Here is a 12,300-nt window from a genome sequence, read left to right on the forward strand (position 1 = left end):
GCTGCAGTTAACTCTGGCTGCAAGCAATGTGGAGTGGGATTGGGACAGTCATGGATAAGGCTGCTTTGTCCAGGCTCTGCTGAGAGATAAGGATCAGCATCATATGCTTATGTGGTTGAAAATTCTTAATATGACTTCATAATATTCCATGGAATGAATATACTAGGCTCCTTCCATTTTTGAGTCTGGTCTTTTAGTCAGTGGATGAGTAAGGAGACTGAGGATCCTGGGTGGGAAAGTTCTAGGGGAGAAGACTGGAAGTATCAGACATCACTTTTGCTCACACTTCACATGAGCCAGAACTCACATGACCATACCTAATGGAAATTGTGACTGGGAAATGTAGTCCGCGTGCCCAGGAAATAAGGAGAACATGGCTGCTGGTGAGGAGCAGACAGCTTCTGCCTCAGGCCACTTCTTTGATTTTGAGGTTGATGTTTCACAGGACAGCCATGCCTTTTGTCAGTCTGTCCCTCGGAGAAATGTCAGACTGGATAGGTTAGAGGACTGATTTGAGTGCCATTTCTTGCTTTATAGCATTATGAAACATGTTTGCCTTTAATGTACATGTATAAGACTTACAAACCATTGAAAGCTAATGGAAGGCAGTTAATCAACACTCTTCAAAAGGTACATTAGAATGAAAATCTGTATTTTCAACCTGAAGAGCTTAGTGGGAAATGCTTAGATTCTCTCCTTATTGTACTCCTTTGAGGCACTCTTTCTTTCAAATCAGGTGTCCTTGCTTAGAGATTACAATTCAATTAAAACAAATCATACAGAAACGTATGCCATGTTGACTGGCTCCTAAAATAAATGAGGAAAATACATATCTGTAGAAAATGAGGACGAATAAAAAAGTAATCAAGGCATAGAATAACACTCTGCCCACTACCCACTGCTCTAAAAAGAAAAATAAATAAATAAGCCAAGTAACCAGTGAAACCAATTCTAAAAAACCAGCAGGTTCCTCTGATAAGTAAAATTGGGAATGGATTTTGAGTTTTTGTAAAGAGAAATATAATTTAATTTCTTCGCAAAATGAATTTTTTTTAAAAATCCTAGAAAATTTGGGGTCTGGTTTAATTTTAAACATGTACGCAAAACTTCTGCCTTGGTCACATGTTTATTCCCATTTAAAATGGTCCCTGTTGGGAGATGAATCACTAAAAACTCTGGCGTGCCATTCCACTATTCCTTCATGGAAATGATGTATACAATCATAAAAGGATCGAAAAATCTCACCCACCAATAGCTTTTTAAATTTTTTCAAGTTTGAAGAGAGATTACAGCTTTCACAGCATACCTTAGGAACTAAATTACTATTAAGTATACAGAATATAAAAAATTTGTAAGCTTATTTATCTAGGTAAATAATTTTTATGTATTGGTCTGAGCCTTTTCAGACAGGAACATTTACATTAATAGAAAATATTAATTTGATATTTGCCCCTCAACTGATGTAGGGCTTTTTAATAAAAATTTTTTAAATTAAAGTTACATCTACAGAGCATGGATCTAACTTGGGAAATGAGAATGAGAGTGTTTCTTGAAAGGGCATTATTATAAAGTAGAAGATGATTATTTATTTTAATTTCTTTTGGAGTCTACTAAAGAAACTCGATCAAACAGAATATGTAATATTTTCTTTCTCCAGCCTTTATATATCCATGCCAGCACACCTAACTCCAACTTATCTCTGAATATCCTGTTATAGAAATGTTTAATTTATATAGGAAAGTCCGATACACTATTACATAAATGATGTTGTGATGTCTCTCATATTCTGAAAAGGGAGACATGACAATTAGCTCACTGTAGCCTCCTGATATCATTTTGTCATTTCTGTAATTTTAAAGACTTGAAACAAATATTTCCATAAAAACATCTTCAGTGGAATACTAAACTTATATATATTCACTTTGAGAAGAAAATGCCAGAGGATCATGTGAATTAAGAAAACTTTGTTACATTAGTGATTAACATTATGAGTGATATCAGTCATGTCATGAGTTAATATGTGCACAGTGGTTAAGTAAATGGGTTTTATTGTTCATGCATGAATTTAAAAATATTTATCGAGCACCTGCTGTTTGCTAGGCACCATTCTAGATGCTGAGGATACAGCAGTAAATAAGACAGGCATTGCTACTCTCATGTAGCTTACATCTAATAATCAACAAAACTGAAGTAGATTCCAAGCTCTGTCACTTACCAGTTGTTTGACTTTGGGAAATTTAACTTGAATAGCTGATTCTCAGCCTCCTAAACTATAAAATATGCATAATATCATCTTCCTTTATAGGGTGACTGTGAGGATTCAGTGAGAAAGAAGCACAAAGTATCTTAGCAGAGTGCCTACCACATAGATGTGGTTTAGTGTACGGTCATTGCTGTTGCCATTATTATTAGCAATAATTCTTTTTATTTATTAGCATTTTTATTAACAATAATCATTTCACTACCCGAATGTCTTACAAAAAGAGATGAAATATGAATCAACTATTTCTTTGATTTGTTCCTTTTAGATTATGTGAAAACAAAATGAAAGCTTATAGTTGTCCCTTTACATTCAATAAACCAAGAGATATTTGCTCACAAGTGAAATTTATTTTAGAGTTCCCAAACCTCATTCATTCTGCACGGTGAATCAAGAGCCTTTTAGAAGAAGCAAAAGCATCATACAAATCAGTATATATTCACTGAGTACCTTTGAAGTATGAGGCAAAATACGTAGAAATTAAGACTTAGTCCCTGCTCTCAAGGAATATACAATACAGGCAGGGTGGATATTCTTATTAAAAGAAGAGCAGGAATAATGGCCACGAAAAGATTTTGAAAAGAGCTCTCCCATTAGCTACTAACTACCCCACTTGCAAAATTACAGTATCAGTCTAGACCATAGAGCATTGCCATTCAAGGATAAACTGTAGAACTAATCCTTACACCTAGAAAAATTCAGGCTTAGGTAGGTATCCTGAAACTCTTTAAAAAGAAAAAAATTCTTAAAAATTGTAAACAACTTGAAGAGGGTATAGATTTTTTTTTAATAAACACTTAGTATGTAATGTTTGGAGGGGATATATGGGCAGGGGTGGCTTAAGATTTGGAAGAAAGAACCCTTGAGTAAATAAAATGAAATCCACCCTTATGTAGCTTTTAGGAGAGAAATACAACTTGTTACCCTAGGAGGTTGTCCAAGCTGGTGATTCTATTGAGGTTCAAGAAGAGTTTGAATAAATACTCTTTGGGGGAGTATTTATCCTAAAAGGGAGTATCAGGAATGGGCTACAAAAGACAAACTAGAGATGTTGAGGTTGATAATCTTGACTAGTAACCACACTTTTCTGTGAAATAACACTAGGTGTTCTTGTTAGAGAAGAAAATGGGGCTGACCCACCATGGCATGTTTTAAAATTTTTCTCATGTTTTTGGAGGCATAAGAATAAATACCTATGAGCAGACATTTCTCCAATGATGATATAAAAATATCCAGCAAGCTATGAAAAGATACTCAGCATCACCAGTCATCAGAGGAATGCCAACCAAAACCACAATGAGATGTCACTTCACACCCATTAGGATGGCTACCATTAAAAAAAAATAGTAACAGGTGTTAGCAAACAAGTAATGAAAATGGAGCCCCTGTGCACTATTGGTCGGATTGTAAAATGGTGCAACCCCTATGGAAAATGATATGGAGATCCCTCAAAAAATTAAAAATAGAGGTGTTGTATGATCCAACAATCCCACTTTTGGGCATATACTCAAAAGGATTGAAAAAGGATCTAGGGACATATTTGCACACCCATGTTCATAGCACCATTATTCACAATAGCAGCCCAAATGTGCATGGATAGATGAATGGGTAAAGAAAATGTGGTATATACTTACAGTAGAATATCATTCAGCCTTGAAAAGGAAGGGTATCCTGTTCTATGCTACACATGAGGTACCTTCGGGACATAATGCTAAGCAAAATAAACTACAAAAAGACAAATACTGTATGATTCCTCACATATGTGAGGTATCTAAACTAGTCCGATTCATAGAAAAAGCAAAGTGGTAGTTTCCAGGGGCTAAGGGAGGGGGAAAAGGAGATTGTTTAATGGGTATAGAGTTTCGTATTTGCAAGATAATAATTTCTGGAGATGTGTTTCACGACAATGTGAATAGATGCTACTGAACTATACCCTTAAAAATAGTTAGGATGGGGTCATCTGGCTGGCTCAGTCAGTAGAGCATGCAACTCTTGATCTCAAGGTCGTGAGTTCAAGCCCCACGGTGGATGTGGAGCCCGCTTAAAATAAAACATAAAAATAAATAGGATGGTAAGTTTTATATTTTGTAGTGTTTTATCACAATAAAAATTCATTTAATAATTTTTAAAAAGTGAATAAATGTCTAAATGCCACAATTCTATCTGAATGTGATTTGGCCATAATAACTTGACTCAAGGCTTTTTCATTGCAGGCTTCTGTTTTATTTTTTTAAATCACCCTCAGCTGTGAACTGGAAATAAGTTGAATTCCTTCTTCTGGGTATAAAAATGAGTCAAATGCTTATAGCTAAGGGAATACAGTTTTCGATATTCATCTCATAAGCATGTTTACAAGATGGAAAAGAAAAAAAATCACCGGTTATTTATGCATCTGTTGTTAGAAAGCTGTAGATTTCTGTCTATTTCCTATAGAATTTTAAGTACCACATTAAATCACATTATTTAGTGCTAGCAGATACCCTCAGAATTATGTAGCATGAGGGGTTTGAAAAGAGAGAGTACATTTTCCCCTTTTTTATAGATGATTTTAAAATCCTTGCAGGAGCATTTATTATATTCCCACTTACCACCACTGGGTCTCATCAGTCTTGAAGATATTTTTTTTTCAATTTCCTTATATGCCCATTTCCTTTTGGCAATATCTTGCTTTTCCTTTTTAAATTTGAACTTGAATATTAAAACAGATGCAAAGGAGAGTACTACTTACACATAAACTCTTGAACTGCATTTTTATCATTTGCTCTGTGCAAAAAACCCAATTGTATGAAATTGATAGCAACATTTTAGTATATCTTCAGGTCCCTAGGGGAAAGCAATGTGCTTAGACAGATGATCTGATTTTATGAGCACATAGCTAAAGTCTAGCACTGCGTATTTGTCTTTATGCTCCTACTTTTTTCAGGGACTGTGAAAACACATTTAGGCAGTAGTTTCACTTTCCAACAATGGACTGCAAAGCCTTTGACAATACATAGCATTTGCAGTGCTGTTTTTCATGATGCACATCAAAGTATAGATCACTTGAGCAAAGAATCTTAATCTCAGCTTGTTAATAAGAAAACAGGAACCTTAGTATATGAACTCATTTTATTATCTACCCTCACTGAGGACTGTGATTTGGATTCCACTCAAATATGAATTAGTTTAAATGTTGCTCTGCTGCAACTGCTGAATTTATTCATTATGCTGTAATATTTTACTTATGAAACTGCATTTGGAAATCCTTTGGTGTATATCACGATGAAATTACAGTACTCAGGGATATTGATTATTGCTTGTAATTGCCATCATAATAGCCAACAATTCTCCGTCTTTCTTTGTCTTTCTTCTCCCCCTTAATGATATACCAAACCAAATCAATATCCAACATATGGGGCCACTTACATTGTCTCAAAAATCCAATTGTTCTTCATAAATACGCAAAGGATCGACAATTTTTATCTCCAATCACTGGGCAAAAAGCACCCCATACTGCTGAGTTTCCCTTTTATCCCACAGGAACATATCAGGGTGTCGCTCTGCAGGACTGGTAGTAGCTAAGTGACGTTTTGTCACCTCCAGAATAACCACCAGGTCGTGGTGAGGAGATGGGAAGGCTACTCCACTCTGCTGTCTGTAAAGTGCTACACGCCTTGCTCACTAGTACATTAGTAGCCAAAGGAAAAACATAGGCTGGGAGAGCTAACTAGACAGTAAAGAAGAAATTAACCTCCTTATAAATGGAAGAAACCATTTCATGAACTAAAGAGGAAGTACAGGGGCATTTGGGTGGCTCAGTTGGTTAAGCAACCGCCTTCAGCTCAAATCATGATTCCAGGGTCCTGGGATTGAGCCCCACATCAGGCTTCCTGCTCAGTGGAGAGCCTGCTTCTCCCTCTCCCCCCTGCTTGTGCTCGCTCACTCTCTCTCTCTCTCTCAAATAAATAAATAGGAAGTACAATTAAATGGATGGAGCATAATGCTGTGAGTCACTTTTTCAGTATATTTATTCTTGTTTCTACTACATACTGTTTCTCCATTCTGGGGATATGTTAGGTACCTTTAGAAGCAGCAGTAACTCCTTTACCTTCTTAACAACTAAAGGGTAGCTTCATTGTAATGCTTCCCCATTCATCCAAAATAGTTCAGATGGTCTTTATTTTTTCTTTTTTAAGATTTTATTTATTTGTTTGACAGAGAGAGACAGCCAGCGAGAGAGGGAACACAAGCAGGGGGAGTGTGAGAGGAAGAAGCAGGCTCCCAGCGGAGGAGCCTGATGTGGGGCTCCATCCCAGAACACTGGGATCACGCCCTGAGCCGAAGGCAGATGCTTACCGACTGCGCCACCCAGGTGCCCCAGTTCAGATGGTCTTTAAAACTAACTATAAGGACATGTAACATACGGAAGAATAGAACATGTATTATGTAGTACTGTTTGAAGGCATCCTATTTGTTTAGCCTGGATCAGTTAACCCAGGAGCTTAGAACCTGGTGGAAGTCTGGTGAAGACTGGTTGGCAGGTTGCCTAGGGCAATGGAAATACACTCTTTTGGAAGTCACTGATTCCAAGTTCATTTATGCCGTTAAGTACCTATGTTACTTTTAGGTAGTCCATTTCATTTTCTGGGCCTCAGTTTCCCTAACGCAAAATCAGGGTGTTCAGCTATTAGATGATTACTGAGATCCCTTCTTCCAACTCTATGATTCTTCAGCCATTGTTTTCATGTTTGTCACTGTTCCCAAGGGAAGCAGAGTGAAAGTGGCTCAATTCAGTATTACCCACATGCTTCTCATGTGCTCTAACAGGTCTGCATTCATATCTTAATGTGTCTACTACGTGCCTCATGCTAGTAGAGGGCACTGTAGTGTTGTGGTTAAGAGCAATGGCTCTGTGAGTGCCTGGGTGGCTCAGTCATTAAGCGTCTGCCTTTGGCTCAGGGCGTGATCCCAGGGTCCTGGGATTGGAGCCCTGCTTCGGGCTCCCCGCTCCGCGGGGAGTCTGCTTCTTCCTCTCCCACTCCCCCTGCTTGTGTTCCCTCTCTCACTGTCTCTCTTTCTGTCAAATAAATAAATAAAATCTTAAAAAAAAAAAAAGCAATGGCTCTGGAGCCAAACTGCTCGTGTTTGCAACTCAGCTTCACCAGTCACTAGCTGTGGGACCACGGACAATTTAACCTCTCTGTGCACTGGTTTTCTCATCTGTAAATGGAGATATCTATTTTAATGGGGTTGTTGTGAAGATTAAATGATGTAATAGTTTATTAATTATTTAGAACAATGCCCAGCACAAGTGAACACTTAATGAATGTTACCTCTTATCATTATTGTGATAACTACTATTATCACCACTTTATTCCTGCTAAAAACCTCTTTTGGTCTCTCTTTCATCATCTGTAAGATTAGAATAATAGTATCAACCTCACATTTGTATGAGGATCAAAATATTGCACATAAAGTGCCTGGTGCCTGGCCTTTCTAGGTGCTCAGTAAATCACGTGCACATAAACAGAACCAGCTATGCATATGGTTGGGTGTTAAACAGTGTATTTTTTCCATTTACCCCACCTCCTGTCTTTTTGATACTTGTTACAAAAGCAATACAAGCTCAAGGCAGAAAACTTCAAAAAAATACCCCTACTATCCCAAAGGTAACACAAGTTACTATTTTTCCATGAGCATATATATTTATTTTAAAAATTTTATCCTGGGGCGCCTGGGTGGCTCAGTCAGTTATGACTCTGCCTTCAGCGTAGGTCATGATCTCAGGGCCCTGGGATCAAGTTCCATGTCGGGCTCTCTGCTTAGCGGGGGGTCTGCTTCTCCCTTTCCCTCTGTGTTCTCTCTCTCTCAAATAAATAAATGAAATCTTTAAAAAATATTTGCCTATACAGTTTTGAAGCCTACCTTTCTTCACTTGGTGGTATCTTTAAACACTTCCTAGTGAATAGATCTTCTTTTACAGTACAGTTTGTAATGGTTGTATAGTATTCTACGTGTTTGTAAAATAATTTACTTAACCAAGTACCTATTATTGAGCACTTGGGTATCTGTTTTGTTCTATTACAAATAACACTGCAATGAACAACTTGTTATATACATTGTCAGACACATCATTTCCTAAGGATAAATTCCTGTAGGCATAATTATTTGGCAAAGAATATGCATTTTTAAAGTATTCTGATACTAATGACAAATTGCCCTCCAGAAAGGCTTGTGAATGTGTACTACTCTCAGCAACCCTGCCCTTTAAATAACCTTTACCCTCATGATACTAAAGCAAAATTCTCTAATGTGGAGATTTTTCATTAACTGGCAGGTTAGACAGTTGTTTTTTCCTCTAGACATACATGCTTTTGTTCTTTAAAAGTGGAAGTTGGAACTCAGTCTTAAAATAGTCTTAATGATTTATACATTTGGTCCTATGTGAAAACAAGGTGATGTTGGCTCTCTATTTAGTGGAGGGGTTTCGTGTTGTAGAACATTAAAATGTAGCACCAGAGTGTGTTTTGCTTAGCAGTACATTTTACTGCTCCAGGCAGCACAGTAGAGAGGTTAAGATTAAGGATTTTGGAACCAGAGTGACCTGGGTTCCTATTCTGGCTCTGTCATTCACATGCTAGGAAGACGTAAGCAAGCTTTTTTAAACCTCTTTAGGCCTCCATTTCCTTAAATGCACAATGAGGATAGTAATACAGCCTATTTCATATGAGTGAAGACTAGCTGAGTTTACGTGTTTAACACAATACATGGCACATAGCAGTAAGTGTAAAGTATATGCGCAAAAACATACTTTAATGTATTTGTTTTTGGCAGCTCCTTCCGTGTCCATAAATCAGTCCTGTTTATGAAATATCCATATTGCAATAGTCACGAGCAGTCAATAATCATCCTATAGTAATTCAGACATGACAGCAGCATGAAGTTCTAGAATAGGCAAAATTAATGCATGGTAGAAAAAATGCTGAATAGTGGTTACCTGGAGGAAGTGGGGTAGGGATTTACTTAGAAAGGTAGGAGGAAACTTCCTGGGGTGATGGGAATGTTCTGTATCTTGGTAGGGTTTATGTGGCACAGATGGTTGCATTTGTCAAATCTCAGCAAATGTATACTTAAAATTTGTGCATTTCATCATGTATAATTTTTTATTGAAACACACATATAACATTGTGTAAATTTAAAGTGTACAATGTGTTGATCTGATACATTTATATATTGCCACACGATCGCCATTGTAGCATTAGTTAACACCTTTATGATGTCACATAATTATTTCTTTTTTGTGGTGGAAATAATTAAAATCTCTATTAGCAAGCTTGATGCTTACAGTACAATACTGTTGTCTATAATGACTGTACTGTACATTAGATCTTCAGGACTTACTTATCTACTAGTCGCAGGTTTATAGCCTTAAACATGTTTCCTATTCTCTGACCTCTCAGCCCCTGGTTGCCACCATTCTGTTTTCTGTTTTTATGAGTTCATGGATGGACCTTGAGGGCATTATGCTAAGTGAGATAAGTCAGACAGAGAAAGACAAATACAGTATGATACCACATATATGTGGAATCTAAAAGAGTTCAACTCATCATGTGTAAATTTTACATTTAAAAATCTGTTAAAAAATGTCAAACTCTAGATAATATGCAAGTTAAAAGGGAAGGGAAGTATACTGATATATGCAATTTACTTCGAAATGCTTGAAAACTCACATGGACTGATAGATGAAGACAGAAATGGAGAGATGGATAAATATGTGATAAAGTTAGTATAGTCATATGTTAACTGTAGCATCTCGTTGGTAAGTATATGTGTGTTTGCATAAAATCCTGTCAACTTGGCTGTATGTTAGACAATTTTTATAATAGAATATTGTTTGAAAATACGTCTGCGAAAGCTAATCTCTAAATAAAAATACTTGGTTTCCAGACCATTCAGATTTCAAAAATGCCTGATGATACTTCTCGTTTGTTTTTGAATCAACTCTTGAGTATCATATTAATGAAAAGGAGCAGGATAGCGAATAACATCAAATGTGAATATCAACACTCAAGAGTCTGAGAAATTCACTAGCCAGCAAGTCAGGGAACAGAAGATCTCTTTCTGCCTCTAAAGGTCTAAATGAGAAAACAAAAGGAGACCACCAAAGGCAATTTGGAATTAAATCATAGGTATATGAAAATTTCTTTGAGCCTGCCAGTTTTCCTGAGCTTTGTCCAAGTGTGACTGTTGGACATGAGTGGGGTTTGTGTTTTTATAATAACTGGCTTTGTTTTTTTTTTAATTTAAATTCAATTAGCCAACATATAGTACATCATTAGTTTCAGATGTAGTGTTCAAGAATTCATCAGTTGGCATAACTGATAACTACCCAATGCCAGCTTTGGTTTTAATAGCCCGAACTTTTGTTTCCTTTCCGCAGGCATTTCCTGTTTAAACACGGATCTGGTTCCTCTGCCATCTTCAGTGCGGCCAGTCAGAACTACCCACTGACGTCTAATACCGTGTACTCGCCTCCTCCCAGGCCACTTCCACGAAGCACCTTTTCCAGGCCTGCCTTTACCTTTAACAAACCTTACAGATGCTGCAACTGGAAGTGCACGGCCCTGAGTGCCACTGCAATCACAGTGACTTTGGCCTTGTTGCTAGCCTATGTGATTGGTAAGCCCTTTTTTCCATGCCTGTTTTCTTCTTAATCAAAGTCTTATTTCGCTTGCGGTGGAGGTCGGGGGAGGGGATTCTCTCGTAACTCTTGGACCTAAAATTTGAACCAAGGCTTAGTATTATAAATAACAAATGGATTTCTAATGAAGTTTTTTTTTTTTTTGCACTTCCTAACCTTAAATACTGCTGAGGAGAGTAAGGAATGCTCTTTGAGAAGAAATATTTATACTACTAACGCAGTCTTATTGATTGCAATTACTGTAGTTAACCATTTTCCCTTCAATTAAAAGGTTGTTATGGTTTTCTCATTAGAAGTCATAAGTACCAATCTACAATAGCTTCTTAAATTATAGTTAAACAATAATGCTGCTGCCAGATTTTCAGGTAGCAATTTCATTAAAGTAGTCATTATTTGGAAGCTATCGGAAAATCTAGTACATAATTTCTCCCCAAGAATTCAGTTTTACACTGGGATTTAAAAAAAAAAAACACGTATTCGTATTTTCACCAGGTAAATGGCTGTGGAATTGTATGGATACTATGTTTGGGGAGGTGAAGGAGAAAACACTTGTGAAGCACTCTTTCTACGTGTTTAAGAAAAATATTGTTCAGGAGTCACTCTGATTAAAGGCACCGTCACTTGATAGCAAATTGTATTGATTTTTCTGGATGGCATTTTATTTTGACTGAACATTAATTTCCTTGCTTGAGTGGTTCTGCAGTCTAAAATGTAAATTAACTTAAGAAACATGTACTTTGTGGAAGCACTATTCCTACAATGAATAGAATATCGTGGTAGAAAAAAAATTCTGTCCAAGTATGGCATTAGTAACTTCTTTTCAGGTTTAACTGTGTTTCCTAATTGAAGCAGAATTACCATGGGGATACAATGAAAGTGATTCTGAGAAGTAGATTAAAATGGATCTAGACTTTCTTATAATTATAAATAATAAGGGAAGTTTGGTGTATTCTGATTTATTTACAATGTGAACAAAGAGAAAGTTCCCATAACCGGTTTTATGGGAGTCATAGAACAGGGGCTGCTAAGTTAATAGATTTATTTTGTAGGGAAGTCACTGGTAATGTCAACAGTATAGGATCATAGCCTATATTGATGTTCATGATTATCTCTTTTATATTTTTATCATATAATCTGAATACATTTGAACAATGCTTCTATTAAGTGTGGATAACATTACCTATAATATCAGAAATGTGTCTTTTATCTCAGACATTTTAGGATAGCCCAACATGTATGTTTATTTGGTTTGTAATATAAGCTGTGATGATAAATAATGCCAAAGGAATGAAGGTAGGGGATGAGAAAGTACTGTAATACAAACACAGTTTTAGTATGGAATCATTCAAAGCAAAGAGTA

The 12,300-nt window shown here is 36.7% G+C and overlaps 1 protein-coding gene across 1 annotated transcript in view; it reads left to right on the top strand.

Moving 5' to 3' along the window:
• Positions 1–12,300, top strand: part of TENM1 (teneurin transmembrane protein 1) — a 760,590-nt gene that overhangs the window by 440,182 nt on the left and 308,108 nt on the right. Inside the window, exon 7 of the mRNA XM_087860146.1 lies at positions 10,680–10,918. Coding sequence (XP_087716272.1) covers positions 10,680–10,918 — 239 coding nt within the window. The remainder of the gene's footprint in view (positions 1–10,679; positions 10,919–12,300) is intronic.

Source organism: Ursus americanus, chromosome X, assembly GCF_024610735.1.
Source record: "Ursus americanus isolate L20-20 chromosome X, mUrsAme1.1.p, whole genome shotgun sequence".
Lineage (NCBI taxonomy): Eukaryota > Metazoa > Chordata > Mammalia > Carnivora > Ursidae > Ursus > Ursus americanus.